Below are 26,113 nucleotides of genomic sequence, written 5' to 3' on the forward strand. Positions count from 1 at the left end.
TTGGCAAGGAGCCTTGGGGTTGTCCTGACTCTTTCTTCTCCCCACATTCCAGACATCCAAACTGTTATCGTCCTTGGCTTGGTCCCATTGCCGTTACTCTAATTCAAATAAATATCCATCCTTGCTCATGTGGATCCCCAAATTGGTCTACCTATTTGCTGCTTCTTCATTGCCCTATAATTCATTTTCCACACATGCCCCCAGGGTGCTGTATTTAAAACACCAGTGTCTAACATCTCTCCTTTCTTTAGAAGCTTATAAACTAAAGCTCAACCTGGCTCTGTGAGCGCCACGCTTGCTGGGACTGGTTGCCACACAGCCCAGACATTCCCACGTGGCGAAGCTTTGCTCACCCCCTCCCCACTCCCTTCAATTATAGAAGACCTGTCTCAGAGGTTTCTTATGCTTTTCATGGTCCATAAGCCATGGGAACAGTTAATTACCTTTTCATTTATGTTTCCAGAACACTTTATAATTTCTATTAATATGTTTTGCCCTGGATTCTATTTTGCCCGATATTAATCATGCTGCACCAGTTTTCAAAAAAAAAAAAAAAACAGCTTTATTGGGGTATAATTCACATACCATAAAATTCACTCTTTTAAAGTATGCAATTCAGTGATTATTAGAATATTCACAGTCACACAACTATAACCATCATCTTAATTCCAGAACATTTTCATCATCCCAGAAAGAAACCCATTAGCAGTCACTTCCTATCCCCCCTCTCCTCAGCCCTGACAACCACTAATCTACTTTTTATTTCTATGGATGTACCTATTCTGGAATTTTATATGTGTGGAATCATGCAGTATGTGACCTTTTGGGACTGGCTTCTTTCACTTAACATAATCTCTTTTGGGTTTATCCATGCTATATAGCATCTATCAGTACTTCATTCCTTTAATTAATTAATTAATTAATTAATGGCTGGGTTGGGTCTTCGTTGCTACGCACGGGCTTTCTCTAGTTGCATCGAGCAGGGGCTACTCTTCGTTGTGATGCGCAGGCTTCTGATTGTGGTGGCTTCTCTTGTTGTGGAGCACAGGCTCTAGGTGTGCAGGCTTCAGTAGTTGTGGCACGTGGGCTCAGTAGTTGTGGCACGCGGGCTCTAGAGCACAGGCTCAGTAGTTGTGGCACACGGGCTTAGTTGCTCCGCGGCATGTTGTATCTTCCCGGACCAGGGCTTGAACCCGTGTCCCCTGCATTGGCAGGCAGATTCTTAACCACTGTGCCACCAGGAAAGTCCCCTTCATTACTTTTTATTGCTGAATAATACTACATTGCATGGCCCATACTACATTTTGTTAATCCACTCATAAGTTGATTGACGTCTGGGTTGTTTCTACATTTTGGCTGTAATGAGCAATGCTACTATAAACATTCATGTATAAGTTTTTGTGTGGGCAAATGTTTTCATTTCTCTGGATAGATACCTTGGAGTGGAATTACTGAGTCTTATGATAATTCTCTTTAACATTTCGAGGAACTTACAAACTCTTCCAAAGTGGCTGCACTATTTTACATTCCCACCAGCAAAGTATGAGGGTTCTATACCAGTTTTTAGTATCTACTTGGGTATTGTTTTCATTGTTTTATTTCCAAAGGTTTAAACATCATTTTGTCTTAGCTGCGTTTCTTATAAAGGAGATATAGTTAATTTTTAAAGCAATTAGAATATCTCTGTAAGAGAAGCTAATTATCTGTGTACCAATAGTTATTGTGGTTACTGATCTATTGGAACTTATTTTGTGCTTTTTATATACCATATGCTTTATTGTTGCCTCTTTTTTCTTCTTTTTTTCTGCCTTTTCCTAGCAAAGTGCCTGATACATAGTAACTTTCAATATGTAAGTACTATAAGCTATCATTTGTGGACAGGTGCCATGTATCTATAGATTTATTTATTCATCAAGTATTTATTGATTATCTGCTATTCATGTTTATAGTTTACTCAGTGACTAGCATGGTGCCTAACATGTAGAAGAAGCTCAATAAATATTTTCTGCATTGCAGAGACTGTGCAAAGGCTGAGATGCTTGTCAGAAGCTGGGTAGAGTAATGGAGAGTGCGGAGACTTAGGAGCAGCTCACTTGGGTTGGATACAGCTGTGTCACATCCCAGCTATTTGATCTTGGACTATTACTTTACATCTTTGAGCCTTTGTTTCCTCGTCTGTGAAATGGGGATAATAATATCTTTCGTGCAGAGTTGTTTGGGGAGATGAAAGATAATTATGTAACTAACAATCAGAATTGCTAGCACAGGGAATCCACTTAGTACATGTGAACTATTGTTTTTGTTAATGAATTGTTGAACAAAGAGCTCTCCCGACCACATACATCAGTATGAAATCATCAACCATGTCTGCCCAGGGAATAAACTTATAGTAAAAAATGATGCTGGCTCCTTTGCTATGTGTCTGACATGAATAATTACTGGAGACATTTTTTCTCCTCATATGGTAGAACCAAGAAAAAGGACCAAAGATGTAATTGTACTTCCTCTTAATGACACAGAGATAGAATTTAAGTCTCCAGTATTCCTTAAAGCTGTCGTTTATTCTAATACTCTTCTAAACTTTTGAATGAAACGTTTTTTGGCCAATCATCTTGCTCTCTGGTATTTCAGAGGAAGAATAAAGTAGCTTCAGAAATAGGTAAGATAACTGCCTAGAACAAGACAAGCAAGCAACATTTTCCCCTACATTTTAACAGCTTTTGCGTGACATTTTTTCTGGTTTTCACCTCTATGTGTATGTCCGAAGGTTTTAGAAATTCACCTGCAGACTTTTAGAAGGAAGGCTAAAGCCGATCTGGGTTCATGCCTGGTGTTGTGTGTTCCTGGTGGTCATGGATGGTCAGTGAGTTTTAAGTGATAGTGGTTGACCTGTAGTCATTTTGACATTATCTATATAAGTTACGTATGCCTAAGAATGATGGGTCAGGATACCTGTCCGTAAGATCTAGGGGCGCATTATTCTGTGGCTGGAGAAAGAAAGCCACCATTGTCATTTCAGACCTGTGCACCCACTTATGGTGCTCTCTTGTTTTCTCCCATTTGACGAATGACTAGGATCTGTTACAAATGGAACCAACTCACAAATGATTCATGCCTAATGGGCAGTCGTGTTTTAAAGCTGTTCCTCATTGTGTAGTAACCATGTATTAACAGAAGAATTAAATCTTAGGGGTTATGGATTGGTTTGAGGAGAATTATTTTACTCTACTCTTGGTTTTCCAAGCCCACTTGGTCAGTCGCCTTTGACGCTTGTGGCTGGCTGCAGGGGATGGTTTCAGCTGTCATGGAAGTCTGCCTGCAAGGCCAGCCCAGCGAAACCCCTGGTCAGGTCTCAGTGCTGTTCTTTGTGGATCCAGCTCACTTAGACCAAATTGTCAACACAACTTTATATTTTTCTTTATTCATTTATTCATTTGTATTTACCTTTTAGATGTAGAGGGGTCTCCTAACTCAGATGATGCAAAGCATTTAAAAAATTACTTCTTCACAATTGTCCCAAGTAAAGAAAGCAATCCAGAACTTTTATTTTTTAAGTTAGTTTTTCAAATGGGTAGTAATGCCCAGGATACATACTTCAAAAAGTATAAAAAGGATATAGAGTACAAAGTAAGTCTTTCTCACACCCCAGTCTCAGACCACCTGGTTGTTATACATTCTTCCAGAGAGATTTCATACATATATATGTATAGGCAGGTATGGGTATACCTGTATTTACATGTACCTGTATTTATAGGTATACACATATAATACAAATAAAGGCATATTCATTCTATATACATTTTCTGCTGCCTGCTTTTTTCACTTAATATAACCTGGAGATCATCCCATATTGGTACATATAGGGCTGCCATATTCCTTTAATGGCTACCTAGTATGCCATTTTAAGGTACAAACTGTAATTTAATAACCAGCTCCCAGTCAGTGGGTTTATAGATTATTTCCAGCCTTTTGCTATTAAAAACAATGCTGCAGTGAATGTTGCTGTATACATTATTTCTCCTAAGTGATACACTATGTGATAAGATAAATTCCTAGAATTAGAAAGTATATTTAAAAAATTTGATAATTTGCTCATTGCCCTTTACAGAAAGTTGTACTAATTTATATTTCCACCAGTAATTATGAGCGTCTGATGCCTTGCACCCTCTCTAATACATATTTGCCAAACCTCTGATCTTTGTCAATCTAAGTGAAGAATTGTATCTTGGTGTGGTTCTGACCTGTATTGTCTCATTATCGATAAGGTTCAGCACTTTCAAATGTGTTTAAATGCCATTTGTATTTCTTTATCTGTGATATGTTTGGCCCATTGTCCATTTTTCTGTTGGGTCACTGCTTTCTTTTCCTGTTAAACAAAGAATTGCTTTATTAATACAAGCTATTAATACATACACACAAACTATAAAGTGCTAAGAAATCTAAATATCTAAGTCATAGTAAACAGGTAATCATTTCACAATGTATACATATATCAAATCATTATGTTGTATACCTAAAACTAATACAATGTTGTATGTCAATTATATCTCGATTTTAAAAATAAAGATTTTTTTTAACCACCTTTTGTCTGCAAGCTAAGGAACTTAATATACATATATTATCTCCTGCTTTATCTTCCCTTTTACCTGACAACTTTTGTTATACCTTTCTATTTTGCCATGATTCATAGTAGTTATAGTCACTTCTGTTACCATAATTTCATAGGCTCTTCAGTCTTGGTTCTATGGTTAATTCAGTACTCACTGTCTTTCTTTTTGCCCTAATTTCTCTCTTCAACTCTTAATTGGCTGAAGTTTTTCCTATGGTAGTATCTTCAATATATATTCAGGAAACATAATTCTTACATGTTTAAAAACATCTGTCTTACTTGCTTTTTGACCACAGTGACAGTTTGGCTGGGTATAAACTTTTGGATCATACATTATTTCTCTGGGATACTGCGGCATGTCTAATATGTCTCCAAAACTATATCATTTTTCTTCGGATATCATGTGCCTTTTAATCTATAGAATTAAGCCTTATTATTATTATTATTTTTTGCGGTACGCGGGCCTCTCACTGTTGTGGCCTCTCCCGTTGCGGAGCACAGGCTCCAGACATGCAGGCTCAGCGGCCATGGCTCATGGGCCTAGCCACTCCGCGGCATGTGGGATCTTCCCAGACCAGGGCACGAACCCGTGTCCCCTGCATCAGCAGGCGGACTCTCAACCACTGCGCCACCAGGGAAGCCCTAAACCTTATTTTTGAAAAATTTTCTTAAATTAAATATTTGTGATTATGTATTTTAGTATTTATTCTCTTCCATTCATTTGTGTCTCTTATTAAGTGAAACCATTTATCTTTTTTTGTCTGTCTTCCACATCTATCATTTTCTCTCTAATACTTTTAAATTCTTTGTCCATTTCTGTTTCATTTTATTTATTTTTCTCAATTCTCCATGGTCCTCAGTGTGTTTTCAACAATACCTGTTTTTCTTTGGGCTCTTTGTAGTGTGCTCTTCATTTTTTTAATGGAAGTATAGTTGATTTACAATGTTGTGTTAGTTTCAGGTATTCAGCAAAGTGATTCAGTGTATTCAGCAAAGTGATTCAGTATATTCAGTGATATATATATGCAAATATATGTTCTTATTCAAATTCTTTTCCATGATAGGTTATTAAAAGATATTAATATAGCTCTCTGTGCTGTACAGTAGGACATTGTTTGGTCTTCATTTTTCTCTTTCACTTCTCCCACATTATATTTCATCTCCTATTGCCTTGCTACATCTTCTCAGAGTCCTTATATTTTTCCTTGAGTCCTTAATTTAAAGGGATAACTGTTTCATAAAATTTTTTCAGTTAATAATTTTATGCCTTGTCACTGTTTTCATCTGCTTTACAGCAGTATATTTTCTGATAAGTGTTTTTCATCTATTGTCTGTCCTTTGTCCTGTTCCTTTTCCCACTTTTTTTTTTCTGGTTTTCTTGTATAGATCTTGTGCTGGTTCTCTTCACCGTTTCCTTTTATTTAGTTCATCTTAGAATGAGTTGAATTCTTCTTAGACCAACTATTTGCAGGAGATTTGTTTAAGGAAAAGATCAGGGCAGGTTCTAGACCAGGGAGAGTTCTCTTTGGGTCAGAGAAGTGGTCCTTATGACAGAGAGAGAGGGAGAGAGGGAGAGGGAGAGGGAGAGGAAGAGAGAGAAAGTGAGAGGCTTTAGGCTGCTCATGATTTACTCTCTCCCTCACCCTTCCTCATTTCTAGCCGTGCATCTGCTGGAATGGCTTGTCTTTGCCTCCTTCCCTGCTCCCTTGTGTGTCTAGGGTCCAGGGTCGCTCCTGTGCCATCCTACACACCCTTTTCCATTACTCTAAACAAGTGTTGGTGGGGTTTCCTCACTGAGGAGCCAGAGCTTCTTATTTTGGAGAATGACTCTGTGTGGACTTTGTCTGAGGTCTGCAGCCACAGGCCTGCTCTCTACAACACCTTACCTAGACCCTGTATTTGATCGTCCTGGGCAGCAGGCAGCCCTGTCTCATTTATTGAAATTCAGGTTACAGAAATCTAGTTTTTACTTTCTGCAATTGAGTTTATATTTCTGAGATTCCCTTTCCTTCCTATTTTGAAATGGTTCCAAGAAAAGGAAGGAACAGAGATATTTTCACTCCACCATCTGAAAACCAGAAGACCTCCTTGAACTCAACTTTATTTTGAAAAGTGTTTTCTAATTTAAAAGACTAAAGCCTCATCTCTCCTGTCCCTTAGGACAAGCGTTTCCATTTCCAGGAAGCCACCATATCCTTAATTTTAAAAATTACATTTGAAAGAACTTTGCTTTTTGGAGAGGATCATAAACTATTTTTGATTTGTTTAATACTTATCTCAAAGCAATACTCATTTGGTCCTCACACTTATGCAAATCAGGAAAGAAGGAACATGCTTTACTTTTTTATAGATGGAGAAATAGATGACCATTAAAACCAGAACTAGAGGGGCTTCCCTGGTGGCGCAGTGGTTGAGAGTCCGCCTGCTGATGCAGGAGACACGGCTTCGTGCCCCGGTCCAGGAAGATCCCACATGCCGCGGAGCGGCTGGGCCCGTGAGCCATGGCCGTTGAGCCTGCGCGTCCAGAGCCTGTGCTCCGCAATGGGAGAGGCCACAACAGTGAGAGGCCCACATACCACAAAAACAAACAAAACAAAACAAAAAAAACAGAACTAGAGACCAGTTCTCTCAACTGTCAAACTATTCCTCTGATGACAGTGTTTCTAACATGCCAGGTGAAGCTTTTCTAGTGAGCACTGGAAGCTTTGAGAATCCCACATCCAAAATACATTTTATTCCCACACTGATAATAAGGCCTACAGTTGGACAGGAATTTCTCCTGCACTTTTCCTCCCTTCCTATTTTAGTTGGTAATATTTTTCTTTAAATATCATTAAGATAATTATTTAATCTGTAGACACACAATTTACATAATGTGCTGCTGCCAAGGTGTGTCTCCATCTTTTGCTTAAGTAGTTGGCATGACCCCTGATATATATGTTTTCTATTTCTTCCCCATAGCGACAGCAGAGCAACAGTATTTGACACTACCTTTGGCCTTGGCAATACCAAGATACCTAAGACACAGTTCCTATCTTTGAACCTTCGAGGAGCCCATGGTCCAGTGAAGGGAGACACACAGACATGTGAAAGGAAATTGCCAGAGTCCCTAGTGCCGTAATAAAATTGCGAACAAAGTACTATAGGAGGAGTTAGCTTTGGCGAAGGAAGAAGAAAATCTGTGCAGAGAAGTTGGCACCTGAGTGTGTTTCAAAGGATTGGTAGAAATTTTCCAGGTGGTGAAGGCCATCACATGCAGCCTGCATAGCATGGACAAAGGCACAGAAATATAAAGAATATGTAAGAAAACGTCACAAGTGTGGTGTGGACAGAGGATAGGATGCATAGAATAGAGTGGAGGGTGAAATGGAGAACTTGACTCCATGACAAAGAGCCTTTAGGAAAGGAGTATATGTGAACTGGGGAGTGAAGCCCTGTAGTCTGAGAGGTAAGACCTCCAGTCAGTGTATCAGGCTTGGCTGTCAGTGAATGGTGCTTGCTACCACGGACAGAATGTGCCTGGTGACAGAGCTGAGGATGCCTCCTTGCCACAGGTTGTTTGAGATTGTAGCGAACTTCAAACTGGACAGGGAACTGGAGGCACCAGAACTTGGGCCAGCCATCCTGATCTGGCCCAGGCTGGCACAGTATCCCTACTGTGAAAATACTGAAACTAAAATCTAAAGTCACAGAAGTGAAGCTAGAAAAGAAAGAATTTGTCTTGTAGACTTGTTCCCTCTGCCCCCTCCAGTCTGAACATTATTTCCTCAGTGATTCTCAGAACAGCATTTTTAGGAGTATTCACAATCCTAAGTGCAAAATGACCACCTTTAGCCTTAGAAAGGAAAAAATGCCCTCCTTATAAAATCCAACATTATAAAATAAATTAAAGAGGTGGTAATTTATTTTATAAAATGATTTATTATTTTATAACATTGATTATGGGTTTCCATTGAATAATAAACTCCTTTTGTATGCTTAAAGCATACCTCAATTTTTCCAAAATTAGAGATGCCATTTTTCAGAAGCATAGCTGTTATGTAAAATGAGACTTACTTATAAATGTGTGATTAGTATCATGTATTTTTTTAATATTATTTTTTAAAGATTTTTTGATGTGGACCAATTTTAAAGTCTTTATTAGATTTGTTACAATATTGCTTCTGTTTTATGCTTTGGGTTTTTGGCTGTGAGGCATGTGGTATCTTAGCTCCCTGACCAGGGATGGAACCCACACCCACTACATTGGAAGGCGAAGGCTTAACCACTGGACCTCCAGGGAGGTCCCCCTTTCATGTCTTTTTTTTTTTTATCATATCTTTTTAATAAGCCTCGTTCTTCTTTTAGCTAATTCAAAGGCAGAAAAAAAAGACAGGAAATCAATATTTTCTCCTTTAACTCTTGGGAAACACATGCACAATGAATTTTATGGCATTTAGCCATAATTTATTTTATTTTTATTTATTTTTGGCTGCGTTGGGTCTTAGTTGCAGCATGCAGGATCTTTGTTGTGGCATGAGGGATCTTTCATTGCATTGCACAGGCTTCTCTTTAGTTGTGGCGCACAGGCTCCAGGGCACGTGGGCTCTCTAGTTGCGTGAACTCAGTAGTTGTAGTGCGCTGGCTTAGTTCCCCCACAGCATGTGGGATCTTAGTTCCCTGACCAGGGATTGAACCCACATCCCCTGCATTGTAAGGTGCATTCTTTACCACTGGACAACCAGGGAAGTCCATAATTAAAATGCTTGAGTCAATGATAAATATTATCAATATCACTATATCTTTTCACCTAATACTGTTCAAATATTATAATGAATTCAATGATCTGGGAACAAATTTGCAATTCAATAAGAGTATTATAAAAGGTAACCAATTTCTGAGCTCGTTGTAGGTGTGACTTAGTAGCTTCCATATGAGATTGTGGTTAAAGTGTATCTTGGTTTTAGAACACACATGGACAATCTTCATAAATCCTTTAAACATTGCAGCAGATAATTAACTATCATATCTGGTCAGACCTGAGAAGATTCAGCTTCAGGAGCTGCTGTCAAGGCTGGTGTATCTCAGGTGTGGGAAACTCTTCATATCACCTGTGGGAGAGGTGAATGGGCACTCAGCTCAGTTTCTGTTTCCCTTGTGTGTCAATTCCAGTCCTAAGTACAGTGTGCCATTTTCATGGACCCAGACTGCTGAAATTAAACGGATCTACAGAAAAAAGAACCTTCTCAGTAGAGGACACAAGTTCCGACTGTATGGGGCAGGGCATTTCATCATCATGGTTGTTCTAGAACAGGGCTTTTCAAACTTCAGGGGGCACAAAAATCACTTGCTGACAAGAGATTCCCAAAGATTCTGATTCAGTAGGTCTGGGGTGGAGACTGTGCCTTTCTTACAAGCCTAAATGTCCATCATCGGATGAATGGATAAAGAAGGTGTGGCACATATATACAATGGAATATTACTCAGCCATAAAAAGAAACGAAATTGAGCATTTGTAATGAGGTGGATGGACGTAGAGTCTGTCATACAGAGTGAAGTAAGTCAGAAAGAGAAAGACAAATACCGTATGCTAACACATATATATGGAATCTAAGAAAAAAAAATGTCATGAAGAACCTAGGGGTAAGACGGGAATAACGACACAGACCTACTAGAGAATGGACTTGAGGATATGGGGAGGGTGAAGGGTAAGCTGTGACAAAGTGAGAGAGTGGCATGGACATATATGCACTACCAAACGTAAGGTAGATAGCTAGTGGGAAGCAGCCGCATAGGACAGGGAGGTCAGCTCGGTGCTTTGTGACCACCTAGAGGGGTGGGATAGGGAGGGTGGGAGGGAGGGAGACGCAAGAGGGAAGAGATATGGGAACATATGTATATGTATAACTGATTCACTTTGTTATAAAGCAGAAACTAACACACCATTGTAAAGCAATTATACTCCAATAAAGATGTAAAAACAAAACAACAACAACAAAAAAAACATAAAGAGTTATAAGTGCCCAGAGAACCTTATTTTCAGATTTCTATTCAAATGTATTTTTAGAACCAGCAAAAGATGCTTTTGTCAAATAGTAACAGTAATCCTTGCTTATATTTTAAAAATAGGCACATTTTCTATTTGTGAACAGCTGTGATCTGACAAACTAAGGGGAGAAAAGTGATGATGACAAGAGCAACTAGTGTGTAAAATTGTTGACCATGAGTTATTTCTCTCTGAAATAACTCACAAAGCTTAGCATATTTAACTTTTTTTTTTTTTTTTTTGCAGTATGTGGGCCTCTCACTGTTGCGGCCTGTCCCGTTGCGGAGCACAGGCTCTGGATGCGCAGGCTCAGCGGCCATGGCTCACAGGCCCAGCCGCTCTGCGGCATGTGGGATCCTCCTGGACCCGGGCACGAACCCGTGTCCCCTGCATCGGCAGGCAGACTCTCAACCACTGCGCCACCAGGGAAGCCCCACCTTTTCTTATAGTTACTTGTGGCAGTGGAGAGCGTGGTGGTATGATGATGATAAATATAGCTTCAATTAAGTGTCTGCTTTGTGTCAGGACCTGTATTACGTTCTTTATCTACAGTCTTTGTTTTAATTCTGATAACTAAGAGTTAAGCATGGTAGCTGTTTTACAAATAAAGAAAATGAGACTCACTTAGGTTAAGTAACTTGACTAAGGCCACACAGCTGGGGAAAAGCAGGGGCAGAAGTAGAACCCAAGTCTGACTGTAAGACCAGCACTGTCCCCCGCATTCGGGGTCTCACGTGGAAACAGTGTTAGTTCTGTTCCTCTTGCCACCCTCCCCTCTAATGGTGTTTGAGTATCTTGCCACCTTCCCCTCTAATGGTGTTTGAAAACCTGCATCTCAGTGCTGGTTTTCAGAGTTATTTCATGAGTTGGGAGAAAATATAAAAGCCTTTGAGAATCTGGCTTTTTTTATCCTAAGCATTTTTTAATACCCTGCAGAGCAAAATGACATTTTTAAATGTACGGGAGAGCACAAAGCATCAAAGAGCTCATGGGTACAGCCTGTGACTTCCTGGAGCCCTACATTCTTACCTGTCAGATTTTAACAAATACTTCTCTAGATAATTGCTTAATTACTATATCTGTCAAGAAAAAGCCTTCACAGCCATCAAGTACTAAGTATAAAAATATGCTTTCATCCTGGAGTTTGAAAAATCATTCCTGAGATTTCAGGAAGACAGAAGCCCAGTGGCACATGGTCACTCTCAGATTTGTAAGGATAAAACTAGATGGAGAGCAAAGGATGCTGAGGTTAGGGGGAGCACATGGAAGAATTATATCAATACTTACCTGTAGGAGGTCCTTTTCACTCGAGGATCTCTAAAATACTTTGCAAAATGGAAGTAGATAAGTAATATGATCTGAATTATACCAAGTTAGTAAAACAAAGAAATGAGGTTTTGGATCAGAAAGGCCAGGGCTTTTATGCAGCTCTGGTACTCCTGCTGAAACTTAGCAGAAACTACATAACCTCTCTGAGACAAAATTTGGTTTATCTCTACTATGGAAATGTCAGCCTCTACCATCGAGTTGTTGAGAGGATTAAATAAAACAGTGTATTATAAGTACTTAGTGCAGTGCTGAATATATATAGGGGGTTCAAAAAGTTATACAGTCGGGCTTCCCTGGTGGCACAGTGATCGAGAGTCCGCCTGCTGACGCAGGGGACACGGGTTCGTGCCCCGGTCCGGGAAGATCCCACATGCCGCAGAGCGGCTGGGCCCGTGAGCCATGGCCACTCAGCCTGCGCATCCGGAGCTTGTGCTTCGCAACGGGAGAGGCCACAACAGTGAGAGGCCCGCGTACCGAAAACAAAACAAAACAAAAAAAACCCCAAAAAAACAAAAAAAGTTATACAGTCAATCCCCATTATTCGTGGATTCCACAGTTTGCTAATCACCTACCCTCTAAACTTTATTTGTAACCCCAAAGTGAATAGTCGGAGGTGACTTCACGGTTATTCACAGACATGCACAGGGAGGGGAAAAGCTCGAGTCGCGTCATGCACACGTTCCCAGCTGAGGTTGAACGAGCAGCACTCTGACTTCTCATTCCAGCTCTCACACTGTAAACAAGTGTCCTTTTCATATTCTATTTAGTGCCATGTTTTTCAAATTATTGTGCTTATTGTTGGTGATTTCGCTTCAGTGGCCCCCCGTCAGGTATAGTGCTGTAGTGCTGCCTAGTGTTCTTGAACACAGGAAGGCTGTGATTTGCCTTATGGAGAAAATATGATGTTAGGGCTTCCCTGGTGGTGCAGTGGTTGAGAGTCCGCCTGCCGATGCAGGGGACACAGGTTCGTGTCCTGGTCCAGGAGGATCCTACATGCCGCGGGGCGGCTGGGCCTGTGAGCCATGGCCGCTGGGCCTGTGCGTCCAGAGCCTGTGCTCGGCAATGGGAGAGGCCACAACAGTGAGAGGCCCGCATACTGCAAAAAAAAAAAAAAAAAAAAAAAAAAAAAATATATATATATATATATATATATATGTTAGATAAGCTTTGTTCAGGCATGAGTTATAATATTAATGAATCAACAATCTATATTAAACACGGTATCTTTAATCAGAAACACTAATATATAAAACAAAGTTATATATTAATCAGCTGACAAAAATCTTGTGACCAGAGGCTCACATGGGCCTAACCCTTTGTCTCTCCTAGGAGCAATGGTTCAGGTATTTGCTAACTCAGTGTTCATGACAACTGTGAAGAACTTAGCTACCATGAATAATGAAAATCAGCTCTAAACTTATGGTTACCAGGGGGTAAGGGGGGGAGGGATAAATTGGAAGATTGGGATTGACACATATACACTACTATATATAAAATAGATAACTGATAAGGACCTACTGTATAGCACAGGGAACTCTACTCAGTACTCTGTAATGGCCTATATGGGAAAAGAATCTAAAAAAGAGTGGATATATGTATTTGTATAACTGATTCATTTGCTGTACATCTGAAACTAACACAACATTGTAAATCAACTATACTCCAATAAAATTTTTAAAAAATTAAAAAATTTGAAAAAAAGAAAAAAGAAAAAGTGAATCAGTTCTATTCAATTTAGTTCCATATTAGGTTGGTTAAATATTAGTGGCTCTAACCAATTAACTCCAAACTCTCCATGGCTTAACACAGAAGTTTATTTTTCATGAATGTAAAGTCTAATCAGGTGTTTGGCAGATGGTCTTAAAATGGAGAGTCAGGGACCCAGACTCATTACATCGGTGGCTCTCCCCACAGTAGAACCTTTGCTTCCAGCCAGTGGATGGAGGAAGACAGAAAAGTAGTGGTTGGAACGTCTTTATGGGCCAGCCTAGAGATAGAGCGCATCACTTCTGCCTTCATTCTGTTGGCCAGAGCTTAGTCACACGGTCACACCTAACTGCAGAGGAGGCTGGAAAATATAATCTGTGTGCTGAGGGGTTACATGAATAGTTGTGCCACAATTCTCCTTAAAATGATTTCTTACAGTCATTTTTCTTTGGATAAATGGCAAAACCCTTAGGTAAGAGACATTTAAGTTTTGTAAGTTACTCTTCTGAACCCATTACCATTCTGCACCAAGGGAAGCAAGTCTGTCTGCTCTCATGTGTCTAGTTAAAAGATAAAATCCTTATATAATGAGACCATATTTTCTCTTGTTCTACTAATACTTCAGCCAACCCTTTATTCCCTGCTGTAAATTTTTGACTGAAATTATTTTGCCACTGAATTAAGGATCATATAAAGAATATACCCAACACCTTCTATGAAAGAAAGTGTTAAAATACAAACAACTGATCATTTATATTTGTTTCAACTAATTTGTGGGCTCACATCCAACTTGCTTTAGCATTCAGCCAGTAAAATGCCAACTTTGTCTGACCCTATGTTACTGTGTGTATTAGATTATGTAATAAAATAATACTGATGCTACCTGGAAGAAGTATTTACTGTTCTCTGGGATCTCTGCCCAATTCTACTATAGTTTTATGCTGTGGACTCTGATGAGTTTTTTTTCTTTTTTTTTTTTTTTTAAGATGTTGGGGGTAGGAGTTTTTATTAATTAATTTATTTATTTTTGCTGTGTTGCATCTCCGTTTCTGTGCGAAGCCTTTCTCTAGTTAGGGCAAGCGGGGGCCGCTCTTCATCGCCGTGCACGGGCCTCTCACTATGGCAGCCTCTCTTGTTGCAGAGCACAGGTTCCAGACGCGCAGGCTCAGTAGTTGTGGCTCATGGGCCTAGTTGCTCTGCGGCATGTGGGATCCTCCCAGACCAGGGCTCAAACCCATGTCTCCTGCATTAGCAGGCAGATTCTCAACCACTGCGCCACCAGGGAAGCCCCTGATGAGTTTTTTTTTTTTTCAGTCTTTCTGTCCTAGTTTTACTATCAAGGAAAGAGGCAGTGACATAGTAATTATCAAGCCCCTTCCTTCAGGGGAATACATTATAGGACAATTGTGGTCTTCTATAATGATCAGCTCATGCACCTGTTTGGAACTCTTAAGAAAACTATCATGGACTCTTTCTCCCCAGAATTGAACTTATACATATATTTTATACCATTCAAAATGTCTATACCATTTTAGGGGATTCTAAAACTGGCCAGTTCTGTATGATCCAGCAATTCCATTTCTAGGTATATGTCCAAACGAATTGAAAGCAAGGTTTTGAAGAGATATTTGTACACCAGTGTTCATAGTAGCATTAGTCAAGATACCCAAAAGGTAGAAGCAACCCAAGTGTCCATCGACAGATGAATGGTTAAACAAAATGTGGCATATACATATAATTGAGTAATGAGGAATGAAATTCTGGTACATGCTACAACATGAATAAACTTCGAAGACATTATGTTAAGAGTAATAAGTCAGATACAAAAGGACAAATATTGTATGATTCCACTTATTTAAAGTACCTAGAATAAGCAAATTCACAGTAACAGAAAGTAGAGCAGAGGTCACCAGGGTTTGGAGGGAGTAGGAATGGGGAATTATTGTTTAATGGGTACAGAGTTTCTGTTTGGAATGATAAAAAAAGTTCTGGGAATGGATAGTGGTGATGACTGTACTTGATACCACTGAATTGCATACTTTAAAATTGTTAAAATGATAAATTTTATGTTATGTATATTTTACCATAATAAAAAAAATCACGTTGAAAAGAGCCTGGATGTGAGAGCCTGATAAGCCTGGCTGGGTTCCAATCCCAGGTCTACCAGTTACCAGCTGTGTATGACTTTGGGTAAACTACTTAGTGTCTCAGAATGTCATTTTCCCTACCTATAAAGTTGGGAATAAACTACCGACCTTAGAGGATTGTTGTGGAAATTAATGTGATTAGCCTGCCACATATAGCCACTATTTAAAAAGGTAAAGAAAACTAGTATATATTAAGCAAGCAAAATCCAGTGGACTGTGTTAAGAATAAAGTACCACGTTACATAATTGCTTTTTGTCTCTAGGAGATAAGAATATTAACACAGAATAATACAGGAGGGCAGCAATTGAGTCTATGGAGCCGCCCCAGGAGCCAGAGCTGTCATATCCCCTCCTCTTCCACCTCCTGTTGCAAACAGTAAAGGCCCTTCGTACAGTTTTAAAAAAAAATTGAATAATATAAATGAGGTGGGATTTTAGCATTGAAGAAACAGATGTACAGGACTTGTTCCAGCTTTCCAGTGACTAGAAGGACAGAAAGAACACAAAATTACCCTTGCCTAAGTCTGAGGTTTATTTCTGTTTCTGCTTAAATTGTTTTTAGATTCTCTAGGTTTTCCTCATTTTTGTAAACTGTTGGGGATTTTCTGCAGTATAGGTTTTAAGTCTTTGCAGTGTGTCTTGATATAGGTTTTAAAACACAAATCCATATACAAACCTATGCATGCAAACACACACTCCACAGAGCAATGCCATATTTATCTGGAGATCAGACATCCTACAATATTAACTCTTTGGGACATAACCATTTTTGCAGAATCATGCCCCGAAGCCCTCCTTGTAGCAAATACCAGATATAAAGTCTTTGCTGAGAAGTGTCATGACCCCACGCAGAAACAACAACAGAAAAACAGCAAGCAAAGTTAAGAGCGACAGCAGAGAAGGAAGCAGGAAAATAGCTAATGCCCGTATGAGCCTGGCTGGAGGCTGGCAACATGAGTAACCGTTGAGCCTGCCACATTCAGAAAAGGTTAAATTTCATTCCATTTGCTCTGCTTAGGAAAATGGGGGTATGTGCAGAATATTTTTAAATTGCATCCAAAATGATAAAAGTTTAATGCTTAAAGAGGTAGAATCTGTTATTTGCAGTACTCATTATGGAGTGAAGTGTTGCTATTTATATATTAATATGCTCTGTTTATACTGAGACATAAATAGCTAAATTTTATCAGTTTTGTCACCTAATTCTTTCTAAAATCTGGCTGTTTCTTTCAGTCTCCAGCACTTGACACAATGCCTGCCTCACAGTGGGCACTCAGTATTTATTGAAAGAAGAAAGAATGAATGAATGAGTGGACAAGTGAAGGAATGAAACTACCTATAACATTTGTATGCCTGCCTGAGGTGTATTACCTGTGCGTGAATAAAGACATCCAAGTTTAAACTCACCCTTTTCTCCTTTCCAGAGCAGAGACCATTCTCCTGGGACCATTCCTAAGAAAGAAACACCCACGCTGTGACATATGCCACTGCCACCGCCACTGCCACCTCTGCCTCCGCCTCCCCCCCCATCAGCGCCCCCGGTAAGACCTGGGTTTTTCTTTTTCAGTCTGGTTTACTTGAATACACTTGAGCAGGTTTTAAATGTTCAGAATCAGCCACCACCCAGCTCCTCTATGGCAGGTGGCATCTTTGGTAGCTAGCTCTACGGCTCCAGGGTCTAATTCCAAACCAGCCTGGCCAGGTATTTCCCACCCCGTTCCTTGGCACCTCCCACCCTCTACCTCAGTGCCGTCTACATGATTTCTCTTCTAATTCCTGCTGCTCGATACAGGCTTCCCAGAGTCTCCCTAATCGACTCTTCCATCTCACGGGAAACCTCAGAGGGGAGGCCACGATGAAGTGCATAGCCAAGGAGGCTTGCTCAGAGTCAAGTTCCAGTGTGTGATCTGGATGGTGCTAACAGTAGCTTGGGCTTCAGTTGCCAGGTTCTGGGACCAAGTAAGAGGAGTGTCATATGCAATGCCACAACAAAATATAAATCTCTAAATGAAATCTCCCTGTCTGCACAAGACTGAATTCAGTCTATTTCGCTTTGTGTTGTCCTCTTGGTTTAATAGTTTGGTTTGGGCTTAGGAGAGGCACAGAGAGTGGTTATTTTGTTTTAGGACAGGGCTTCTCACCCTTAGCACCATTGACACTTGGGGCCAGGAATAGAGCCTTACCCGCTATCCTGCCCCCGGGGTGCACACCTCTCCACAGATGCGTGGATGACATGACCACGGGAGTATAGGTTACGAAAGGAGGGTCTGAGGCCCTGCTGCACAGTCACCAGCCTTGGTGAGAACGAGGGTATGCTTGAGGTCATATGTCACCCCCATGACATTAGCGTGGCACACTGACCATATCTGAAGCGCTGGGGCATACACCTTCCTGAAACTTGGCCCTTGCCCTTGAAGAGAGTGGAAGGAAAGCACATAATGTGAGTTACACCTGAAAGCTCTCTGGCCAATATATAGAAAGAATAGGAATCAATACTGCATTTCCACTGCCGAATTTGACACAAAGAAGGCATGGAGATGAACAGTTTATAAGTGAAAGAAGCATACATGAAACTATAATGTGGGTCTCACACAGACTTGCTGGGCCTGAAGAAGCACAACTTAAAGTAATTCCCAATACCACAGTATGCCCATAAACTTAGCCAGAATAAATAAACTTATCAAAACCCATATTGTTGGGGACTTGGGGAAATAAACTCTTTTAAACATTGCTGGTGACATACCTGGGACTCAACAAATGTTGAATGAGTCTTTCCGGAGTGTTCTCTGGCAAAAAACAATAAGCCTGAATATATCACTTTTTCCCCTGGTAATCAAGTAGTTTTATTTTTGAGACTGACTTAAGAATTTAACCCTAAAGGAACCAAAAAAGAATTTATACAGGATGTGCACAGCAACGCTATTTATTCTAGTGAAAAATTAGATCTTAAATGGTTTATGAGAACCAAATGAACTGTATTGTCATGCTGTTAATTAAAAATTGCATTATCTTAAAGTGTTAATTAAAAATTACATTTATAACTGTGCTGATAATGGAAAGTAGGTATGGAATGATGAATTTAAAACAGTGCACGTTTTGTGCATCATGAAATCAGCTATATATGTAATAAATAGGAAAGACCAGAAGAGAATTTTGAATGCTGATAATAAAATTTTAAATTTCATTAGGGAGTCTTTTTCTTTTAATATGCTTAAGTTCATAATAAACAAAAATAATTCTGCATTTGGATAATTCTTGCATTCCTTCCCACATTCCTAAATTTTTTTTTTTTTTGCTACCTATCTCATGGAGGAACTGATCAATTTAGGAGGAAAATAACCATGTAAATTTTAATTTTTTTTAATGAATTTATACATTTATTTATTTTTGGCTGCATTGGGTCTTCATTGCCGCGTGCGGGCTTTCTCTGGTTGTGGCGAGCGGGGGCTATTCTTCGTTGGGGTGCGTGGGCTTCTCATTGTGGTGGCTCCTCTTTGTTGTGGAGCATGGGCTCTAGGCCTGTGGGCTTCAGTAGTTGTGGCACATGGGCTCAGTAGTTGTGGCTCGTGGGCTCTAGAGCGCAGGCTCAGTAGTTGTGGCTCATGGGGTTTAGTTGCTCTGCAGCATGTGGGATCTTCCTGGACCAGGGCTCGAACCCATGTCCCCTGCCTTGGCAGGCGGATTCTTAACAACTGCGCCACCAGGGAAGTCCTTTAATATTTTTTTAAGACGCATTTTTCTACAATCTGAGAAAAATATTTACAGTGCATATTATAGGCAAAGAATGAACAACCTGAGCATATAAAGAGCTCTTAGGGATCAATATTGGAAGGATGAGTAGAAAATGGGCCCAGGATATGACCAGGCAGAAGAAATACAAATGTTTCAACCTCACTATAATTGAATAAACACAAATTAAAATAATGAGAAATCATTTTCATCTATCAGTTTGGTGGTGGTACTTTTTAAATGTTGCCTGGAGTGTTAGGAACCAGGCACTTATAACATTTTTTTAAGTGGTTGATTTATTTATTTACTGCTACAGGCACATCCATTGCCCCCTTCCCATTTACCCACCCCCACTGTACACAAGGTTGGATGATTTGATTTAAGAAGTCTGTGGCATGGTGGATGGGCTTTAGGTTCTTTTGGTTCTAACACTTTCTAGGTGACCTATATAGTCATTTATTATACCAGGCACTTATACCTCTTAATAGGAGCAAATATTGGTATAATCCCCTAAAACACAATTTGTTAATATGGATTAAGTCCCTTTAAAAAGTGGTTGTACTCAATGACCTAGTTTCACTTCAAGTAATTTCCTTTTAGTAACTCATCATAGTGTACAGAAATATTTAGCTATAGATTATTAATGAGAGCATTATTGTGTTAGCAACCAAAAAAAAAAGAAAGGAAACAATCTAAATATTTAAAACCAGAAGATTCAATAAAAAATGATTATGTAATCCACAAAACAGTATTCTAGGTAGCACTAAAAATCATATCAAAATTATTTTGTAACTTCCAGTATAATAATTGATTCAGGCAAGGATCATTCATGAAACCTAAAACCACTTAGGGAAATGTTTTGGAGAACAGGATGTTCACAGGATCCCAAGTGTCACCCACAGATTACTTCTAATTACAAAGGGGAAAATGTACCTTTAACAGGGATCAAAGTGTCACCTGTCATAGAATGACCTTTACACAGCCTTTTGCTGTGATGCAACAAGAAATACATAGCATCACCCTGCAGTGACCTGCCAAAAATTAGTGTTCTCTGAGCAAGCAACTAGGCACATCCAGAATGTGGGACCTTCTACGACAGAGGTTGGCAAACTAGAGCAGAGCCCATGGTCCAGTTTTGGTACAGCCCTCGAGCTAAGAATGGTTTTTACATTTTCAAGGGATTGAAAAAAATCAAAAGAAAAATAATATTTTGTGCATATGAAAAATATATGAAATTCAAATTTTAGTCCATAAACAAAGTTTTATTGTACCCCAGCAATCCTTATTCATTTACATACTGTCTCTGGCTGCTTTTATGTTACAGCGACAGAGCACCAGTTAAACAACTTGTCTCCCCCCAAAGAAGAATTCTTTTCATCTCACTAGTTGACCTGTGTTTTAAAAATTATATTCAGTTATTATTATTTTGTTTTGAATTTCCTCAATAAAAATTTTGTGGAAATTTGTTTTCTTTTTTGCTATATCGTACTTAACAGAACATCCATGATTTTGCGTCTTGGCCCACAAGGCCTAATATACTTTCTATCTGGCCCTTTACGGAAGAAGTTTTGCCAACACGTGTCCTACAAGATAGCTGGCTTCATTCAGCCTTCCTTTTGTCACCAGCAGCCAGTGATCTTGGTACACTTGCATCAGATCATGTCCCCTTCCCCATCACTTTTCAAGGACTTCCCATCCCCCTCTTAACTGTGGGCCGCTCCACTTGCATGACCCGGCCCCTGCCTACCTCTCAGACCTCATATGGTGCCCCTCTCCCCATGTCTTCTACTTCAGGACTTTAGCATGGCTGTTCCTTCTGCTTGGAAAGCTCTTTCTGCTCAGCTCAGCCCAGATGTCCCTTCCTTGAAGCATCATTTCCTCACACCCCACACTGGCATTCATAACATACTTTTAAACCCCTCCTTCATAGCAGTTATCAGTTTTTAAGTTAGTTTTTATTTGACTGGGGTCCACATTTTCTGTTTTGTGGTCTTTTCTGTCCCTAGTGCCTGGCTCACAATAGCTACTCATTGAATGAATGGATGGATGGATGGATGCATGACTGAATGAATACCTGTGTGAATAGCATTAGGAAATGGAGTTAAACTCTTCATAAGAAGTGTTCAGGACTTTAAACATCTATGCTTATGGACCAGCATGGCAGATTTTATTATATGTAATCTTTGCAAGGAGGGGGCATTTTGTGTGATATGTCTGATCAGGCTTCACCTTAGCTCTGGAAGATCTGGGGGTTAGACCAAGGCTAAAAGTTCTTTGATTTTTCCCTCCTAACATCTCATCTTTCCCCTTCCTGCCCCTTGCATCCTCGTCTCCTCCTCTCCCTGATGTGTATCCTTTGGAACCGAGAAAAGGGCTGATGGGCCTTGCTGAAGTTCTGAAGCAGGCTCTAAGTGAAAGCCAGACAGCCCTCATCATCTGGTTTCCCTTCTTTTCTTGCCCCTATTTCCCTGTCTTTTGAGCACTACTCCTTTATCTCATCCCTTTGAAATCCAGAAACCATATCAAAATTGCCCACATGGTACATTGGTCCACTTATAATGAAATTATTGTTGCTTTGGTTACACGACATAACTTTTCTAAAAAATTTTTTTAAAAATACAATGGATTTGATTTTTGAAAGGCAGCAAAATTTTTACTGAGCTTTTGTTTTCAAATCTACTTTGGCCGTTTGTTAGTGTCCAAGATGTGAGAAGGAACTCCTTGAGGGCCTGTGATTTCTCTTCTTTTTTGCCCCAATTGTGTAACATTGTCTACAAAAGAGGAAGGGACTATGTGGGTCTCTGACCAGATGATCAATTCTTTGGAGTTGGGTTGCCTAGGCAAAGCCTAAAAGAAGATTTGTAAGGTTTTATAGCATTTTTTAACGTTGCTGTTCAAGCTTAAATATCCCAAGGAGGCAACAGTATTCCTAGGGGAGGCCTGTGTCTTATTATTTAAAATCAAAAGGAAAACTGGCTTGATAATCATTTATTTTCCATGATAAGCAAAACTCTAAGTAGAAAGACACCATGGATCCAGGTACTCCTCTGCCTGCCTGTTCCAGGGGTAACATTTAATAAACTGCTGGAGGGAAATTACAATGAGAAGCTTATTGTGGCCCCTCACTGTCCTGTTCCCTCATTACTCTTTGCCAGAGTCTTTGTTTGCATTCAGGAAACTCAGTGAGATGATTTTTCTCCTTGCAGTGTAAGGATTGCATGATTCATGGGTGAGGTAGACTTCCCAGTGTCAGGAAATACCAGCTGAGGCTTACATTGGGAGGTTTTCCCACCATCTCTAGGATGCAGGAGCTCATGTGGTATAAAAAACATGTCAGGGGCTTCCCTGGTGGCGCAGTGGTTGAGAGTCCGCCTGCCGATGCAGGGGACACGGGTTCGTGCCCCGGTCTGGGAAGATCCCGCATGCCGTGGAGTGGCTGGGCCCGTGAGCCATGGCCGCTGAGCCTGCACGTCCGGAGCCTGTGCTCCACAACGGGAGAGGCCACAACAGTGAGAGGCCCGCGTACCGCAAAAACAAAAAACAAACATAAAAAAAACATGTCAATCTGTGAAAGAAAATGTGGAAAATGAAGTGGTGTCTGAAGCCCCATAAGAGCCTCTTTTGGAGTATTGCGTTTGCTGTGGTTTAAAAAAAAAAAAAAAGGCAGGGGTCGGGGGCTTTAGGTGGAAGGGGGCTCAGTAGAATTGCATATTACCCTATAATCTGGAAACGGTAATTTGCATGTTGACTGGTGCATTTAGAATAATGAGAGGCTTAAAAAATCTTAAATACTGTCACTCACTTAGATTCTCCTGACATTCTGGTGCTTTGATTAGTGTCACTAATGAGGGATTGGGGACGTTTACCCAGGGTTGACAGTGGCCACTGGGACAAGGAAAAGTCTTTTGCATTAGGCCAAGCTATTAGGAGAGTATTAAGTTGACATTTGGTCCTTGCTTAAACCAGTTTGCACAAGTGCACGTTTGTCTTCAAGTAATTTTAAGAACGAGATTCTCCCTTTCTCCTCTGCCGGTTTGTACCCGCAAGCAGTAACAGGGCTTCAGTGAAAAAACGAGGGAGGCAGTCTGCAGCAGATTTACTTGGTCTGCAAGAGAGGTGTGTCAGGACCTGCCACTCATACTTCCAAAGGGCCATTCAGCACGATATTTAAATGTGTTTCTTTTTCGCAGCTGTCAGGTAGGAGGGATGGCAGGAAAAAAAGGGGAAGTTTGCAGTGGTGTGCTGGGGGCAGCAATTGTGCACTCAGAACGCCTGGAACTTGGCAAGAAAAGCCTGCGAGCGCTTGTTAAAGGCCTTTTTCAAATTTCGTAGGAGCCCAGGAGCCTAAGCCACTCACACAGCGTCTGAGCCGAGGGATATGGCAGGAAGCTGCCATGGGCCAGGAGGCCAAAAAGCAGCCCTTGAAAGCCTCAGCCATCCCGGTAGCTGCAATTACTATCTGGAGCTTTATTTTACTCTGGAATCTGCTGGCTCTTTGCCTTTGAAATCTTTTACAATTACAGTGTAACTAACAATTCCTAGAAAAACTGCCAATGAACCACTTCCCCTACCCAGGGTTGTCTTTTCATATATGCACGGTTATACTGAGGAGGGCCACGTTGATTTGGAGCCTGGGCTCTTTGGGGCTATGTACCCCTTCCCCCAGACTGCTCTTTCCTTTCTTGCCATAAAAGAGAAAAAATTACGAACATCAGGTTGTTGCTGGCAATCAGATATCCAGCCCTGACCTGGTCGAGAAAGCTGCAAGTGAGGGATGAGGGGTGCTGCGATCTTGGGAGCACGAGCACATCCTTGCAGTGGGGTATTGGCAGCTAGAAAAAGTCACGTTTCCTAGGATGCTTAATGAAAAGACAGGTAACATGAAGTGGAAAAAGCAGGCTACATATGGATAATGTGGTCCCAACTCTATAAAACAAAACTCTGTGTACTGCTCATTTGTGTGCTCTCAGATCAAGACAGTAAGGAAATAGTACACATACAATGATAACATTGCTGGTTATCTGGGGGCCGTATGCGTGATTTCTGTTTTCTTGTCTGTATGATTCCACATTTTCTCAAATATCTACGTGGAGCATTTATTACTTTTATAAATAGAAGAAAAGGTTTTAAGAAAGAAAAAGGAATGAATGATCATTTACCTACTGATCGTATAATAATGATCTACAATAATAATAACAGGCATCTACTGAACAGCTATTGTATACCAGGTATTGTGCTAGGCGCTTAACGAGGATTATCTAAATTCATATTTACAGCAATCCAGTGAGGCGGGATGATAGTGCCCTTTTACAGATGAGGAAACAGAGGCACAGAGAGGTTACTAAGGTGCCCAGTGTCATACAGCCAGTAAGTGGTGGAGGCTGGATTCCTCCCCAGGCTCTCTGAAAGCCTTACTGCTCTGTGCTCTACTGCTTCCAAATATACATACAGCTGGAATAAGCAGCACTGATGGCCACAGCATCAAACACTTATGTAGTGCTTACTGTATGCTTTGTGTTGTCCTAAGGTGCTTAGCGCATAATTGAATTAATCCTCACAGTAACCCTTTGAGGCAGGTACTGTTGTTATTCTCATGGATGAGTTGACTGTGGCACGGAGGGCAAGTGACTTACACTGGATCACACAGCTAGTAACTGGCAGAGCCATGGTTTGCATGCTGGCAGAATGGCTCCAGAGTCCCTGTTCTGAACCACTAAATCAGCTGCCCTTTGCTGTAGACCTTCTCAGGGATTACACCTACCCCTTGAATGTAAGAGCCAGGAAATCAATGGTTTCCCTTTCTCACACCTAGGACAGAGCTCCCACATTTCTTCCTGTATCCCCAAGCCTCCCCCTAAGATTGCTCTTTTCTTTTTTTTTCTTTCCTTTTCTTTATGGTTCCACCATTTCCCCTCACTTGCTTATTGGTTTTTTCTCCTTTTTTAATAGAAAAAAAAACATTTTGCAAGACACCCTCTGAATAAAACCCATGGTTTAAAAGCAGAGAGTCAGCATTAAAGAAGAAGGTACAAGGCAAAAAAACCCTCAGTTTTGTCTTGTCTTTAGTTTACAGCTGGGCTTTTCATGGACTCAAGAAAACAGGCTCTCTGCTAACGGTGCAGGGCACACAGTGGAGACAATAAGTGCCTCTGAGCTCAATGACTGCAGACTGTATCCTTAAATTTGACCAAACCATCATGCTAATTTACTGAGCTTTTGCTGCACGGAATTACCAAGTCTGAATCCAGGGAAGACTGGGCTCAGTCATGGAAGTGCTGAAAGTATAGTTGATTATTGCCAGACCAGAACATTGTCCCTTGCATTGCTTCTTCATTATGTATTTCCTGCATATGGGACCCTTGAAGTCTTACCTTTAAAGAGCCCTCCTGTCCTCTGAATTAGTCACCTTTCATCTTCCTAAGCTTACTTCTCTGAGCATCGGGCACTAGGTCTTGCTAATGCTTCGGGTTCTCTCCTAAACAGACGAGTCGAGGGATGAGAGGATCTTGGGGTCAGTGAACAATTAGTGAGTTACTCCGAGACAGGGATTCTGTGCCAAGGTCAGTA

The 26,113-nt window shown here is 40.5% G+C and overlaps 1 protein-coding gene across 3 annotated transcripts in view; it reads left to right on the forward strand.

Annotated features, from left to right (window-relative positions):
* The window catches only part of WIPF3 (WAS/WASL interacting protein family member 3), an 88,131-nt gene that overhangs the window by 6,352 nt on the left and 55,666 nt on the right, over window positions 1-26,113 (forward strand). For all 3 annotated transcript variants that reach the window (XR_014295057.1, XM_082633035.1, XM_082633034.1), the window contains exon 2: window positions 17,242-17,358. Coding sequence is in view for 2 of the 3 variants with exons in the window: in XM_082633035.1 (XP_082489161.1) it covers window positions 17,299-17,358 (60 nt within the window). In the remaining variant the exon portion in view is untranslated. The remainder of the gene's footprint in view (window positions 1-17,241; window positions 17,359-26,113) is intronic.

Source organism: Mesoplodon mirus, assembly GCF_964341445.2.
Source record: "Mesoplodon mirus genome assembly, chromosome: 9".
In the NCBI taxonomy this organism is placed as follows: Eukaryota; Metazoa; Chordata; class Mammalia; order Artiodactyla; family Ziphiidae; genus Mesoplodon; species Mesoplodon mirus.